Here is a 16734-nt window from a genome sequence, read left to right as displayed (position 1 = left end):
GGTAAGATCCAGAATGGACAGTTGTTAACGTATTACTTTTCTCTTACTGCCCTCTCCCCCCAGATTTATCCCACTCAAGATAAGACCTTCAAATATCCTTTGTGATGGCCTCTTCCATGCATGTCAGTAATATAATGGAACAAATCTTTACCATTAAGCTTATATTTAATCTGTTCATAAGAATTTAGTGTTTCCACTCAACGCTGGGAAATAGTCATCTGGGGAGAGTATGCAGTGTTGTTCATCCCAGGATATGAGAGAGACAAGGTGGGTGAGGTAATATCTTGTATTGGACCAATGTCTGTTGGTGAGAGAGACAGACTTTCGAGCTACAAAAAACTCTTTCTCCGGTCTCAGAGGAAGTGCTCTGTGTAGCTCAAAAACTTGTCTCTCTCACCACAGACATTGGTCCAATAAAAGATATTATCTCACCCACATCATCTGGAGAGATGGCAGAAGTGGTTTAGCCAAGCACTGGCACCTCAAGGATAAGTCTTACTCTCTAGCCTCAGTTATTTGCAGAAAGAGAGGTGCAGCTCATATATTTTTGAATATGAGATCAGTACAAGAAAGGAAATAATCTGGTAACAAATTTTCCATTTGCCTTACTGTAGAGGCTAATGGAAAAATTCAAAGGGTGATGTAGTTTATTTGGGCTAGGAAGATACTTTTAGCTGTTGCGTTTTGGGTGGACTGGATGGTGATGTGTATGGGGTGGAGATCAGAGAGGAAGAGGTAGAGGTAACAGTTGAGATGAGAGATGGTTAGGGTATGGATGAATGTTTTCACTGTCAGGATATCAAGGACAGGTCTGATCTTCTAAATGTGTAGAAGTACTAGCGAGTTTTGGGAGAATGAGAGAGGAAACCAAACTGATTTAAAATTAGTTGGTCCGAAAATGCAGTTTAGTCAAAACCAAAAGGTTTCTTGAGATTGTGTAGATTTCACTGAAATTTTGTTTGATGGAATTTTTCTCTCTTTTTCTACAGTGTCAAAACATCCTGTTTCTGCACTTTCTGAACTAAACATTTTGATTAGGGCTGTTGATTAATCGCAGTTAACTTAAAAAAATTAACTGTGATTAAAAAAATTAATCATGATTAATCACACTGTTAAACAATAGAATACCAATTGAAATTTATTAAATATTTTTGGATGTTTTCTACATTTTCAAATATATTGATTTCTATTAAAACACAGAATACAAATGTACAGTGCTCACTTAATATAATTATTTTTTATTACAAATATTTGCACTGTAAAAATGAGAAACAAAATAAATAATATTTTTCAATTCACGCTATACAAGTACTGTAGTGCAATCTCTTTATCATGAAAGTGTAACTTACAATTGTAGATTTTTGTTGTTACATAACTGCACTCAAAAACAAAACAATGTAAAACTTTAGAGCTTACAAGTCCACTCAGTCCTACTTCTTGTTCAGCCAATTGCTAAGACAAACAAGTTTGTTTACATTTACGGTAGATACTGATGACTTCTTCTTATTTACAATGTCACCTGAAAGTGAGGACAGGTGTTTGCAGGGCACTTTTGTAGCCAGCATTGCAAGGTATTTACTTGCCAGATATGCTGAACATTCATATGTCCCTTCGTGCTTTAGCCACCATTCCAGAGGTCATGCTTCCATGCTGATGATGCTCTTTAAAAAAAAAAAAAGTGCATTCATTAAATTTGTGACTGAACTCCTTGGGGGAGAATTTTATGTGTCCTGTTTTACCCACATTCGGCCATATATTTCACATTATAGCAGTCTCGAATGATGACCCAGCACATGTTTGTTTTAAGAACACGTTCACAGCAGATTTGATAAAATGCAAAGAAGGTACTGATGTGAGGTTTCTAAGGATAGATACAGCACTCGACCCAAGGTTTAAGAATCTGAAGTGCCTTCCAAAATCTGAGAGGGACGAGGTGTGGAGAATGCTTTCGGATGTCTTAAAAGAGCAACACTCCGATGCAGAAACTACAGAACCCGAACCACTAAAAATGAAAATCAGCCTTCTGCCGGTGGCATCTGACTCAGATGATGAAAATGAACATGAGTTGGTCCGCTCTGCTTTGGATTGTTATCGAGCAGAACCCGTCATCAGCATGGATGCATGTCTTTTGGAATGGTGATTGAAGCATGAAGGGACATATGAATCTTTAGCACATCTGGCACGTAAATATCTTGCGATGCTGGCTACAACAGTGCCGTGCGAACTCCTGTTCTCACTTTCACGTGACATTGTAAACAAGACATGGGCAGCATTATCTCCTGCAAATTGTAACCAAACTTGTTTGTCTGAGCTATTGTCTGAAGTAGGACTGAGTGGACTTGTAGGTTCTAAAGTTTTATATTGTTTTATTTTCGAATGCAGTTATTTTTTGTACACAATTCTACATTTGTAAGTTCAACTTTCATGATAAAGAGATTGCAGTACAGTACTTGTATGTGGTGAATTGAAAAATACTATTTTTAGTTTTTTACAATGCAAATATTTGTAATAAATATAAAGTGAGCACGGTATACTTTGTATTTTGTGTTGTAATTGAAATTAATATATCTGAAAATGTAGAAAACACCCAAAATATTTAAATAAATGGTATTCTATTATTGTTCAACAGTGCGATTAATCACAATTAATTTTTATAATCGTGCGATTAATTTTTTTAATCGCTTGGCAGCCCTAATATTGATTTGTCCGTTTGAAATGACTTTTTGTTTCTATTTTTTGTTTTATATTCTGCATTATAATATAAAATTTTAAAATGTCAAAATGAATATGTAACGAATTTTCTTTCACAAAGTATTTTGAAATGTTCAGGTTTTGTTCCAAATTGGAATGCAAAGAAATTTTGAAATCTCAAACTCCTCTGTGAAATGGAATTTGCATTTCTTTCCCCAGCTCTATTTAAAACATTTCCTATTCCAGTACATTTCACAGGGCCTAATCTCCAGTTGCCAGGCAAGTGTTTGCATTTCTACTGAGCAAGTACCACCTAGCTTGATAAGTGCACACTTAGCCGTGTAGATACTCAAATGTTGATTTGTGTATTTGCAGCCGTATGTGTGGTTTTCCATGTACAGAAAAGTTTCAATGTGTTTGTGTCCCACACATGTCTTTCTAGGCCAGTATGCTGGCTCTGGGTCTGAAAATTGGACCCAAAAGTTCCAGAAATGTATCTGATAGAGAGTGGTTTTTAAAAAATTATAGGAATCATATGAAAAAAAAAAAAGTTCCTCCTCAGAGAGAGAGAGAGAGAGAGAGAGAGAGAGAGACGGATCTCCAATGTGTACTACTGAAGTGAACATACCCTCCAATCTGATTTTTCATTTCTCTTCCTGCCCAGGTTCTGTAAAGTTTTATTTCTAAAATGAAGCCAATGGCCAGGAACCTTCAGATAAGATCTAAATCTGGTGTAGCATCTTGTCCAGTCATTCAAACCTCTAATTTTATTGTGACAATAATTTAGGCCACCCACCTGGGTGAACTGAATGCCCTTTCTAACCATTAGATTTTATTTTATAGAGGATTTCCAAAAAGGAGAATGAAGAAAATTACAGCAAATAGATAATTTAGAAAAGCAAAAAAAAAAGGTCTAATGATGTTAGTAACGTACCTTCATCCTAGAATATTTTCGAGAATAAACTGCATTCTCAAATTGTAATGTAATATGGAAGCTGCTTTTTAGGTCTTATGTACTAGGTTACATCATATAGTATGATAATTTCTTGAGGCATATACGATGGTAATTTTATTGTTTCTGCATGCAGTCTGATGATTACAGTGAGTATGAAATAACAAAAATAAAAGAAGAAATCACTGGACTGAGAAACAGTCTCATTCAGGAAATATACAATGAACAAGAAGAATATGTAAGTATCAATTTATGTAAGCAACTTAAACTATGTACTTGTATGAACCACTTTTACATTTCAGTTTCTTTATTATATACATTCATTCTCAGTAAAATCTAAAGGATGAATGTTACAGTACTGAAAGGAAAGACTAAAGACACACTCATATTCAGTAAAGCCTCTGAAATGAAATAGTACTCTCTGAGGTGGAGGGAGATAATCATCAGTTTTCCTCTTTTCCACCTGATACAGCTTTTTTCAAAATGAATGGTAGAGGAAAATCTGGAAGTGTGAGCCCCAGTCCCCTCACCAGAGCAGTAGGAAGATGATTAGGCAGCACAGTGGCTGAAGAAAGCCTTTATCTGTGTGATATGGGGGATAGGATCAGGGCAGTGAAGAGGGAGGTCTGTCCTCCAAGTTGAAGGCAAGACTGACACCAGTGATCTCCCACTTCCTAAATACTCTGCGTGGAGGGAGGAATCCAGAATCCATGGCCACTCCTCCTTAGAAGTAGGAAGGAGGAGGGCAGGAACAGGACCTCTGGTAATGCAGTGCTGGGCATGAGTAACAGTAACGCCTAAATGTTACAGGTTTGTGGGGTGGCTGGAGGTGGCAAGAGCTGTGGCCTGTTTCACCAACTCTAAGGTTTGGCCACCTTGCTTCTGATTTCCCCTGCTTGCTCCTGCTGAGGTTGGACTCCTCTGGTGGTGGTACTGGGGTTCCCCTCTCTTTGTCATTTGAACTACTTTCAGGTTGGGGAAGGAGAGGAGAGTAAGTAGGAACTTTTCTTCAGCAGCTGGTCTCTCTCTAGCTGCCTTCCCCGGCTACTTTGATGAGGAAGGGGGTGGATCATATTTTTCTAAGGGATGGGGATATCCAGAAGTCCCTAAAATTACCACACAAACCCTGTTTTTAAAAATACATCCAATTGGGCTGTTATAGTACTGTTGCCGTGAAAAAGTGAAAGCCAGTTGCATTCTGAGTGATGTAACTGGAAGAGGGTAGGTTCCGCTCTTCATATTTTCAGAAATCGACGTTTTGTGGGCATACAGCCCAAACTTCAGTTAATGTATTTTCTGGTATATACTTGTACGTATTGCATGCGGAGGCGGTCGGCATTGATGAATGTAACCCTAATTCAGGAGAGGCTTAGTTGCCTGGTGCAGAAATGGTTCCCTGAGCTGCCACTCCTTCACCCGGAAGCAGGAATTCTGAAGTATATGGTAAGAAGCCCCTGCTGTGTTTCTAAGGGCAGGGAACTGGGAGTATGTATTTGAGAGTAGGGGAAGTAGCTTCATTAAATATGCCATAAAGCAGGAGATGCCAAAGATTCTAGTAAGTGATGAAGTCTTTAAGGGCAGTAGTCCGATTACAAGTTTAACAACTGAAAATTATTGTCATGGGCCAAATGAAACTTTAAACAAGTGAGAGATTTCATTATTCACATCCCAAAGAGACTTCTCTCTCACACACACTTGCAATGTCACCCACTCATGCCAATAACTAGAAAATAAATTCAAATATGGTATCCAGACTTCAGTAGAATTACTCATGCAGCTTGACTGGTCATGTTATGGTTTAATTCACCAACAGTAACAGCTAAATGCTGGCCCAGCATGAAATGCTAAGACTGGCTGTGTCTGGGGCAGGGTGAAAGGGAGGAGAAAACAAAACCCATGTCAGGAGCTCAGGTTTTTAACGTCTATGAAGTAGATGGGCGGTCAGTGGCTCATGTATATGACACTGAGAGATTAAATCCAAATGATGTGTATTGAAGGAATGAAGGTCAAGTTAACGTGTTTAACACTGGGGTGGGGAGAGGGGGGAGAGAAGGGAATCACCAAATGGAAACTTTCTCTTTATTTTTAAAAAAGACTACTTGATTTAAGCCTAAGTTTGACCTTCCTTACATTATGGTAAGTGTCCTGCATTATCAGTGGTGGTTGATAAATATTAAGCATTCAGCAATATGCAGTGTCTGGATTATTAAGCTAGTTAGTGGCATTTTGGTTGTGTTTGCATGTGTGCGCTCCAGAACTCTGGTGGACTTCTGACAGTCAGCTTAGAACGGGATCTTCTTGATGCTGAACCCCTTAAGGAATTGAGCACGAAGCACCCATTAGTGTGTTCGGAAGTTCAAGAACAAAAGGTTCTTTTAAAGGTAATTTTCTGTCACTGACTTTCAATTCGTAGCTGTATGTGGAGCTCTCTTGGTAACTTACTGAGTATATTGATCTGCTTGAACTCAGTAACTGCTTCTTTACTACTTTCAATAGTACCCTTGTAAATGCTAATAATTCAGCTAGGCTCTTGGATCACTATCAAAGCAATGTTATTTTTTTGCTGTTTGTCTCCATCTCTCTTCTCCTCTTTCACTTCTCTGGGGGCAACTGCAAGCGTGTCCCTTCCTTTTGCTGACTGCCATTCCTGGGCGTCAGTGGGCCCTACTCTTACTGGCTATCACTCCCTGTTCCTGGTGCATCCAGTCTCCATCGTACTCATACTGACACCTTCCCTACTGATTCCCAGGTGTCTCCTTTGCTTTCCACTGCCACACTTCCCCTCCTACCCACCAGTGTTCGGGAGATCAAGAAGTATGAAGTTAATGGTGGAACAGTGTAAACCAGTTGTGGGCAACCTGTGGCCTGTCAGGGTAATCTGCTAGCAGGCTGAGACCGTTTGTTTACATTGACCGTCCGCAGGCACAGCTTCCCACAGCTCCCAGTCGCCGTGGTTTGCCGTTCCCGGCCAATGGGAGCTGAGGGAAGCGGCACGGGCCTCAAGGACGTGCGGGCCACTGCTTCCCACAGCTCCCATTGTCTGGGAATGGCGAACCGCGGCCACTGGGAGCTGCGGGCGGCCGTGCCTGTGGACAGTCAATATAAACAAACTGTCTCGTGGCCCGCCAGCGGCTTACCCTGATGGGCCGCAGGTTGCCCACCACTGGTGTAAACACTGCTTGTTAACTTGGCTATGATACTGTTCGGTCAGTGGGAACACTGGACCTGCATTGCTAGTCCAACAATTTAAACGTTCACAAAGAAAATTTGGGACTGATCTCTCAGATCCCAGGTTGAGCATATAATTCAATATAACAGGAGGTCTCTCAATAGAATTTGTCACATAATTGTTCGTAAAAATAAAATATAATAATTCCACATTAACAACGTTAATTTAGGAATCAGCTGAAAATTCTTTGTTTTCAGGGCTATTCGGTAGATGTGAGCACAGAGGCAAAAGTGATAGAAAGAGCAGCCAAATATCACAGAGCTTGGAGTGAATTTAAGGAGAAATCTGGATTATTACAGTTGATGTTCCTTTTTTTGTGCAAGGTAAATTCTAGATTGACATCCTTTTTTGATTATGAATCTTCTAGCTGAAAAATAGCAATTTGTTGTTAAAGCTTTTTGTTTTTTTAACCAAAGCTTTGGATAGAAAAACTTCCATGCAGAGCTTACGTAAACAATCAAATGAAATTGATTTGGTTTAATGAGGACTTAATATGCGCTAAATGTGTAATAAAGTTAACTTCACAGTAAATAGATATTTTAACTTGAATCCCCTTCTTTATCAGTCTATTGTCCTTGGTTTTTTTTTGTTTTTTAAGTCTGATCCTTTGGTATATCTGATGGTCCCATATTACCCAGGAGCAAGTCTAGGAGCACTGCAGGCTAGTACACCTTTAATTTCAGAAGTAAGTAATAGGGTAATTTATTCAAAATTTCAGCAAGGTTTTTTAACAAATATTTAAACCAACTTGATCCTCTCTTCTCTTATTTCACCTTTTTCTTTGCTGGCCAGTGATGTGGCAATATAACTTGCATTCACGGTTGATGCGTGATAAAAACCCTGCAAAGGAATATGACAGTTTTTTGTTTTTATGAATACCTCAATTTAGTGTCCAGTCACTGGGGCTGGGATTTTCAAATGACCCTGGAGGTGGGGACCTTACTCACGCTCCTTTGAACATTCCAGCTTTTGTTGTTGTTGCTGCTATCCTTTACAAAATATTGGCAAACAAATTTTAAAATACTATGATCATGATTACTCTTGTCTGAGTTTTCATCCTGTCATTTTCTTTCCTACCTGTCCTTCCCCCAAATGACTTTCAACTGTAAACAAGCCATTTGGCTGCATAGCCTTCTTTTTAAATAAATGGTCATAAGTTTTGTGAATGGCTTTTTTTCTTGCATTGTGTGTCAGGATAGAGCCAGTTATGAATCCACATATCCGAACGGGTATTTACATTTGTGTTTTCAAAATGATTAATCCAGGTGTGATTGGGTTCTTTTTGACTGGCTCTGCAACCCTTTAGAATCTTACTAAGTGTTGTGTAGTTTCCCATTCAGAATACTTGCAATGGTTCTCTTGGCTCCTTCAGTTTTTAAAATCTTTTATTTTCATCAGGAAATATTGAAAGTGATGGAAGGAGTGGCACGTGGTCTGCATACGCTGCACAAAGCTAATATAGTTCATGGATCTCTGCATACAAATAATGTGTTTGCTGTGAATCGAAAACAAGGAATTGTTGGAGATTTTGACTTCACCAAATCAGTGGTAAATTTTTTTAAAAATATATTCAAGGGTTTCCTTAATCTCACTCAGAATTCTGCATTATGAGTTATATCATGAATGCCTTTCCTATTTTTTTGGTACCCCTTATTGTGAAAATATAAAGATAGGTTTTATTGACAAATTCTTCATTTGCTAGTGTATTTCAAATGTGAAAGCATGCCAGAGGTGGGCAAACTATGGCCCGTGGGCCACATCTGGCCTGCAGGACCCTCCTGCCTGGCCCCTGAGCTCCTGGCCCGGAGCCCTCCCCTACTGTTCCTCCTCCCCTGCAGCCTCAGCTCTCGGCGGCGGGGCTGCAAGCTCTTGCCGGGCAGTGCAGCTGCAGAGCCACGGCCTGACCCATTGCTCCGTGCTGGGCGGTGGCGTGGCTGGCTCCAGTTGGGCAGCATGGCTGCCTGTCCTGGTGCTCTGGACGGTGCGGCTGTAGCGCCGCCAGCCACCAGTGCTCCAGGAAGCGTGGTAAGGGTGCAGGGAGCAGCAGGGGTTGGATAGAGGGCAGGGGAGTTCGGGGTGGTGGTCAGGGGGCGGGGGTGTGGATAGGGGTTGGGGCGGTTAGAGGGTGGGGAACACGGGGGTTGAATGGGGGCAGGTATCCCGGGGGGGCAGTCAGGAAGGAGAGGGGGGGTTGAATGGGGTGGCAGGGGGCAGTCAGGGGCAGGGGTTCCAGGAGCAGTCAGGGAGAAGGGGTGGTTGGATGGGGTAGGGGTCCTGCGGGGACGGTCAGGAATGAGAGGAGGGTTTGGATGGGGTGGCGGGGAGCAGTCAGTGGCGGGAGGTCTGGGGACAGGGAGGGGTGGATGGGGCAGGGGTACCGGGGGGGTCGTCAGGGGACAGGGAATGGGAGGTTGGATGGGGCAGGAGTCCTGGGGAGGCTGTCGGGGGCCGAGAAGCGGGGTGTGTGTGTGTGTCAGATAGGGGGCGGGGGCCAGGCCATGTCTGTCTGTTTGGGGAGGCATAGCCTCCCCTAACCGGCCCGCCATACAATTTCAGAAACCCAATGTAGCCCTGAGGCCAAAAAGTTTGCCCGCCCCTGGTGTATGCAATGATTCTGAATAATTCCAAGATAGTGTTGTAAGTACTGGTGGAATAAGTTTCTGGAGGCACTATAACCTGAAAAAAAAATATGATCTTTACTGAGTATGGCCCTGGTTCAGCAAAGCAGTTAACAAAAGAACATGGGTATTGTTGTATTGGGTCAGCCTTGTCCAGGTCTAGGTTTGTCTAGTCCAATATCCAGTCTCCAACAGTGTCAGCTAAATTCTCTGAAGATTGTGTCTGCACTGAGCATGTTCCATTTATGGGCTGCAGGGGCTGGTCAGGACTTTCCCTGCAGTTTCTCCTCCTGGCAGTCATGGAGTGCTGTTGCGCTGGGCACAAGAACTGAGAGCAGGAAATATCTCTGCTGTGCTCTAGGTAATCCTGGAGTCCAGGCAGCCAGGAGGAGGAGAGATGCAGCTGACTCAGATGTGGACCAGAGACAGAAAAAGCAGGAAGCCTGACAGAATTGAGACTAGAACCTAGTTCTTCTGAGTCCCAGTCCAATGCTTTACTGCAAGGCCCACCTTCCTTCTCTGGGCTGAGAAGGAATGCTGCCCCGCTAGAGTTATGTACAATAAGGCAACCACCTGGATATCTTTACACATCTCTTCAAATTTCTGCAGATTACATGTTTGATAAGTGGGTACTGTGTGCTGTAGTCTGTTAATCTGCTTTGTGGTTACCTACCCTTTGTTCTAGAGTTGTATGTTGCTATCAAAGTTCTGTCTGTGTCTAGAATGGCTTAGAGAAACATTGGAGAACAGTATCTTCTCAAATTTCCTTTATTTCAAACATAACATCTCAGTCTGTGTTTCTCCTGGTACTGGAGTATCTTTTGATGGTGGTACTCTCCAGTATGTAGTACCGGCAAGAGATTTTTAGGGGGTATGGGGTACCGGAAAGACTTGGGGCTAGCCCCCTCAATCCCCCTGATCTGCTCCTTAAAGGAGCAGAACACAGCTAGGGAGAGCATTCATTCGTTATATGGCTTTAACAGCACAATGCATATGCTAACAAACTTAAACAAAGGCTGTTAAATTGGTCAGGAGCCCTCAGGAGGGGAAGGGGGGGAGAGCGGGCCGGACCGGAAGGTGTTTAAACGGTGTTTTTGATTCTGTTTCTCCCCATTGGTCTGAATTATCCATGACATTCATAGTGCATCACATCAAGTCCAAATCATTAGAGGAATGACTGCTTGCACTGACCAGAGGATGTTTGGATTCTGATGTCAGCCCAGTTCTGCAGCCTGACAGGAATCAGGTGTTGTCCCCAGTGTACATAGAATTCTTCTTTGTAGCCAGACTAGTCTAATACGCATTTTGCTAACTGGAACTGGAGCAGCAAAACAAAGAAAACAAATGCCTCATTTTCCAGCTTTGTGGGTGAGAGAACTATACGTGAAGATTATAATGCCGGACACTGACGAACTTAAACCAGCTGCCTCAGGAATCTGCCAAGAACTTTGCTGAAAATATGTTCTTCATCTTAGCGACGGAGCTAAGGCTTATCAAACATCTGCCCACCTTTATTCAAATGACACTCCTTCTGATCTGACAGCTCAGGCATTGTCGTTTCATCTAGAACAATTTACAAACTTGGAACCTAATCCTGTAAATCCTTAATCATTTGATCAATCCCATTGAAGACAATGGGACTATTTGCATGTCTATGGACCGCTTTTGTGGTAAGAGTTTCAGGAGTCTGTTCTGTTCCTATAAAGGAAGTTGAATCTCCCATTGAAATGCAGTGTTTGTGTACAATATCATAACGCAGTTTAGGATACAGTTCTACTTAAAATTTGTCTTTTAATAAGTCATACATATGCTGAAATGGCTCCTCACCCAACTCCCATATAAACAGACTGAAATACTACATATTTTGGGGAAAAGTGAGTAGTTAAGCATGTTGATGTTTGTATATACAAACACCCATTTCATCACTGTACTGGAAAATATAGCTGAACTTAATTTTCTATGGAATTTGAAGAAAGTTGAACAGATCCAATTGTTTTCTGTGTTAGTCAGTGTGAACCTGAAAAAATGACATGTTTTCTAAGAGAAAAGAATCAATCCATACTTACTGAAATTTTTTTCCCTTCCAACTGGTGTTCAGAAGGTGCTACAAGACACATACATATGTAACCTCATGAGCAGAGGGTGGAGAGGATACCCTCCCACATTATGACCAGCAAAATAAATAAATAAATAAAATCTCAGAGGCAGAATTTACAGATTTGCAAACCTAAAAACCTGTTATGCTTTAAACCACCTCAGCACATACCAGGTTTATGAACATTAAAAAGTTAACTGCAAAGGAACACTGAAGCCCGCTAACCTGAAAGTGCGCCAGCCAGTATGCCCTCACTGACTAAAGGTGCAGTTTAAACAGCTAAAAATTAACCTGACCCTTTTAAGCTAAACAGAGTCATGTCACTGGCTCCATCTCTGTTGTTACATAACAGATAACAAAGCTCCAGTGGGGCATGGTGCTGGCACATAAGGTCTCAGGTACGTGGTGTGATTTTTTCAGAATCTCTTTTGGGAATAGTCATGTAGGTGAAATAGCTGGTACTTATGATTATGCTATTTCTATGTATGTATATTCATCTTGGTATCTGAAGTTATGAATATTAGTTGTGTTTACTACATGCTTGCTCCTGTGGTAATGCCCACAAGGTATTTAGCCAACACATGAAGGGACAAGTCAAGTTGAATGGCCCATTGAGGAACATTTAGTTCACAATGGACCCAGGAAAACGCCTGTCTACACTTAATGGACTTTTTGTGAATGTTCTAACTAGAATATGGGTGGGGGGGATAGATATGTAACTTGCCCATGTGACTCCAAACACCATCTTTCACAGTAAGAACATATTTCCCTTTACTTGGCACTTGGCAGAAGCTCAAAAGGCCCTGTCTGGAAACATACATCAATTTTGCCTCTTTCCTGCTCCAGCCTCTGGACTCTGAACATATACTAATGGGAGCATTCTAACCAAGGGACTGAGGACTTTAAGGTAATCTGGAGCCTTCATATTTCCTTGATCCTTTGTAGATGGACTTATGACATGGATATGGTACAAAGACTGTTCTAGCCTCATTGATTGCTGATTTCTCCCTTGCAATGGACAAAGATCAGATGTCTGCTGACTTTCTCACAGGAGTCAGCAGTCTTTGATACCTGTGGTATAAGCAACATAGTCCTTGCTTGAGTGGTTTTGTTCTTTCCTCTCCAAATGTCAAAGCCTGTTCCCATTGAACTCAATAGCAAAACTCCTTTTAATCTCAAAGGGAACAGGATTTGGCCCCAAGAGATCAGTGATTTTGATCAATTACTTATCTGTCCAGAGACAGTTCTCATGCACGTTCTGCCAGGCTGATTTTGATTGCCCTTCCTGTATGTCATGCTGAGGAAAATAATAAAACAATTTGGGCTGCAGTTCTATCAAGAAGTACATGGCATACACAGGTCTATGCCTCTTTTCTATCAACCCCAGATGGCGCAGCATCTTCACTTTCCTAGTGCCTGGCAGAGAGCAATACTTAGATAAAGGCAAGCTGGCAGAAGCTTAATTTGGACATAACACACTATCAGTGCCTCCCTTAAGGGAAAGTGGAGTGATTGTCCTTCCTAGCCTTCTTTCATTTAAGATGTTTTCAATTTGGGGTGCTGCTAGATCCTCGATGATACCTGGAAGTACAGGTGGCACCAGGGGCCCAAAGCATCATTTTACAACTGCATCTGTTTAGCAGATGCAGTTGTAAAATTTTAGACAGGTAAGGGTGATGTCGGAGGGGACGGGGAGAGTGTGGGGGCCCCAGGCTGGGCAGGGAGGAGTCACATGGAGGATCACGTGGGGAGGTCACGTGCCTTCCCTTGTGTCCCTCCCATGAGTGCAGTACCGGCAAGAAAAGATTTCTACTTGCACCACTGGACTAGAGCCTAGTTCTTCTGAGTCCTAGTCCAGTGCTTTACTGCAAGGCCCACCTTCCTTCTCTGGACTGAGAAGAGATGCTTCCCCTCTAGAGTTATGTACAATAAGGCAGCCAGCTGGATATCTTTACATACCTCTTCAAATTTCTGCAGATTACATGTTTGATAAGTGGGTCCTGTGTGCTGTAGTCTGTTCATCTGCTTTGTGGTTACCTACCCTTTGTTCTAGAGTTGTATGTTGCTATCAAAGTTCTGTCTGTGTCTAGAATGGTTTAGAGAAACGTTGGAGAACAGTAACTTCTCAAATTTTTTATTTCAACCATAACATCTCAGTCTGTGTTTCTCCTGGTACTGGAGTATCTTTTCATGTGTAATTTTTGGTATTAGAATTGTTATTTTTCATGATGTGTGAGCAAGAACCAGCTAGTCCTGTGTTTTAAGAGTGATACTTCATTGCCTTTATTCCCCCTGTGCTCCATTTTTGGGTGGTAGGAGACCTTTTCAATCCCCTGTTTGGACTATCATTGAAGGAAAAAATGTAAGGCAAAGCTGTTCATGTGAGATCATGAGGAATGGGAAGGAATGTTCATTTTACTGTATTGCCAGTTTGGCTTAAAATTGCTGATTGTAATGTTGTCCCTTCTAGGATCAACGTGCCTCTGCGAACTCTATGGTAGTGGGCAACTTGAACTTAATTTCCCCTGAATTAAGAATGGGACACCTGGCATCTCCATCCTCTGACATGTACGCCTATGGCTGCCTTCTATTCTGGGTATGTTATTGCTTATGAAAATGACGTTTGGTTAATATCATGAAAATATATATAGTAGGCGTTATAAATAGTAATAAATGTTATGTCCCTCTTCTGTTTTAACCTGTCCTATTGTAATGAATGCTCATATTTTAAATTGAGTGCTGTGAGCAGAGGGAATGGGAATTAGGTCTGCGAGCAGAAGAATGCATTTTTCAATACAATTTACAGTGTGGCTTGTCTCCCTAAACAGCAGCACTTAATAAAATGAGGCTTTTGTTCTGTACACTGCCGCTTGTCAGTACTACTCTATTTCTTATCCTTTCTGTGTAAGCTGCTTTCTCTAGCTTCATCTGCAGGTCAGTAGATAGTTGCCTTCATTTTCCATCCCTCCCGTGATCTGAGTCAAGAATGGGATTGTCGGGTGCTCTTTTTCCTGCAGTATCACTTGGATTTCCATTCCACCTGTGGTATCAAGTCAAGGAAGAGAAAATGCCCCATTTTCAGTTAGTTATTGGATCATATTAGGTAATATGCTCTGCCGTAACTCATGCTGCCCTCATCTATCCTGGTTTTCTGTTGCTTTACTTCTGTGCCCCTTTGCTTAGGGTTCTGAGGATTCTAAGAACATAAATATGGCTGTTGCAGAGTGTAGCAAGCCGCCAACTCACCGGCGCGGCACCTCTTGTTCGTCAGTCTGGGAATTAGCTCATCCAGCTCAGGAGCGCCCTCCTCTGGCCGGTTTCTCCCCTGCCCTTACCTGCTCCTCTGCTGTCCCTTTATCTCCTCCAGTTCAGGCCCTGCGTCCCTCCCAGACCACGGTGCCCCTTACCTTGGGGTACTGCCCCCCCAGCAGTGTCCCCACACTCTGGGTCTCCCCTCCTCAGGGGAATCCCAACCCCCCTATAGCCACCTTGCCTCAGTGGCTACTTCTACTGCCCTTCTCTTAGGGGCAAACTGCAGTCTGTAATGGCCACTCATCACTGGCAAGGGGGTTGGACCTACTGCCTTTCTAGCCCCAGCTGCCTCCTTGAAGCCCTAGTACCTCCCCTGGTCTTTAGCAAGGCCTCAGCCTGGGGACTCAGCAGGCCAGAGCTCCTCAGCGCTGCCTGCCCCCTTCCCCAGCCCTCTCTGCCTCAGGTACCCTGCTTGCTCTCCCAGGCAGCCTGGTCCTCTCTGCTCCCCAGCTGGAGCAAGAGTCTCTACCAGGCAGCTAGGTCCTTGTTGCTCCACTGCTGGAGCAAGACTCTCACGGCTCCTTACTCACAGCCCTCTTATCAGGGCCACCTGTGGCCAGCTCCCCAGCCCAGCCTCCCTCAGCTGCTCTCACTCCTTTTATCCCTGTTACACAGACATATGTTCGTGCAAAATTCTAATTTAGAGAGGCTCCGTCGTAAGGGTTAGTATTATGAATATAGGAATTTGGAGAAATGCCCAGGAAGCAGGGGTGGAGAACAGTGTGGCTGTGCCCAGCAGTCCACCACAGAAGCTCTCTAGTTTGTTTTTAATAAAAAAATTATTCCTGTCTCTTTCACTGATTTGCTGTTTAATAAGAACCCCAAGATCATTACCTGGTGTCAGAAGTGCCATATGAAAAGGAGACTGTAGTAATTATGAGGTTTACTCTTGTGTTTGAAACAGAAAGGGGAACACGTAGAGCAGCAAACAGAGAAGAACAAAGGCTATTTTATGTATTTTATGAGCACAAAGGTAGCTTGACTAGCTTAAGAAGAGAAGAATGCCAAAAATGGATGTGTTGCAACCTCCATCCAGTCTGCAGTTGACGGGCAATGCTTCAGAGAACTGAAAAAAATTCCGACAGAGATTTGAATTGTGCTTAAGCAGCCATAGAGGCAGAGGAGAAAAATTATAAAGCGAAATCATCAGTCTTTTTAATGATGTTGGTGAGGATGCTTTGGATATTTGTAACAACTTTAAGTTTGAAGAAGATGAAAGCATGAGATTAAGTAAAATTTTGACTAAATTTGAGGAACATTGCATGTCAGAAAGGAATGAGATCTTTGAGAGAGACGAATTTTTTACATGCATGCAAAAAACTGGTAATATCAGAGAGCAATATGTGACAGAATTAAGGAGACTCAGTAAGACCTGTGACTTTGGTGAGCTGACGGAGTTTCTGGTCAGAGATAAAATAATTTGTGGCATTCAAGACAATGTGTTGAGAGAGAGCTCGAGAGCTCCGTGAAGGAGATATAACTTTAGGAAAAGCTCTCCAGATGTGCAGAGTAGCTGAAACTATGAAAATGCAAACCAAAGAACTGAAGTCACAAGAAGGGATTATCCACAAACTAAGTACAAAAGAATATAGACAGAAAAGGTCAAATCAAAAAGTGGAACCACTCGCTATGAAAATCACTGCTGGGGAGAGACTTGGAACACACGGTTATGAGGAATGTGTGGATCACAGCATGGCCCCAAACAGGTCCCAGCCTGCTCCGTTCTGCTCCCCTGGCTCCCAGGTTTGGGGGAAGAGGGGGAACCGCCCCCCAGCACTCACCAGCAGCACTGCTGGGAGCTGACGGATCGGAGCGGGCTGGGGCCGGGTTGCTGTGC

At 42.5% G+C, this 16734-nt stretch overlaps 1 protein-coding gene across 1 annotated transcript in view; it reads left to right on the top strand.

The window, feature by feature from the left end:
- STK31 (serine/threonine kinase 31) overlaps positions 1–16734 on the top strand; it is a 102513-nt gene that overhangs the window by 64170 nt on the left and 21609 nt on the right. Inside the window, exons 15-21 of the mRNA XM_026649341.1 lie at positions 3780–3881; positions 5006–5086; positions 5899–6024; positions 7070–7195; positions 7471–7557; positions 8271–8420; positions 14056–14181. Coding sequence (XP_026505126.1) covers positions 3780–3881; positions 5006–5086; positions 5899–6024; positions 7070–7195; positions 7471–7557; positions 8271–8420; positions 14056–14181 — 798 coding nt within the window. The remainder of the gene's footprint in view (positions 1–3779; positions 3882–5005; positions 5087–5898; positions 6025–7069; positions 7196–7470; positions 7558–8270; positions 8421–14055; positions 14182–16734) is intronic.

Source organism: Terrapene carolina, unplaced genomic scaffold, assembly GCF_002925995.2.
Source record: "Terrapene carolina triunguis isolate 2854851 unplaced genomic scaffold, T_m_triunguis-2.0 Scaffold84, whole genome shotgun sequence".
Lineage (NCBI taxonomy): Eukaryota > Metazoa > Chordata > Testudines > Emydidae > Terrapene > Terrapene triunguis.
The sequence above is the reverse complement of the archived record's forward strand: the minus strand, read 5'-3'. Positions and strand labels throughout refer to the sequence as shown.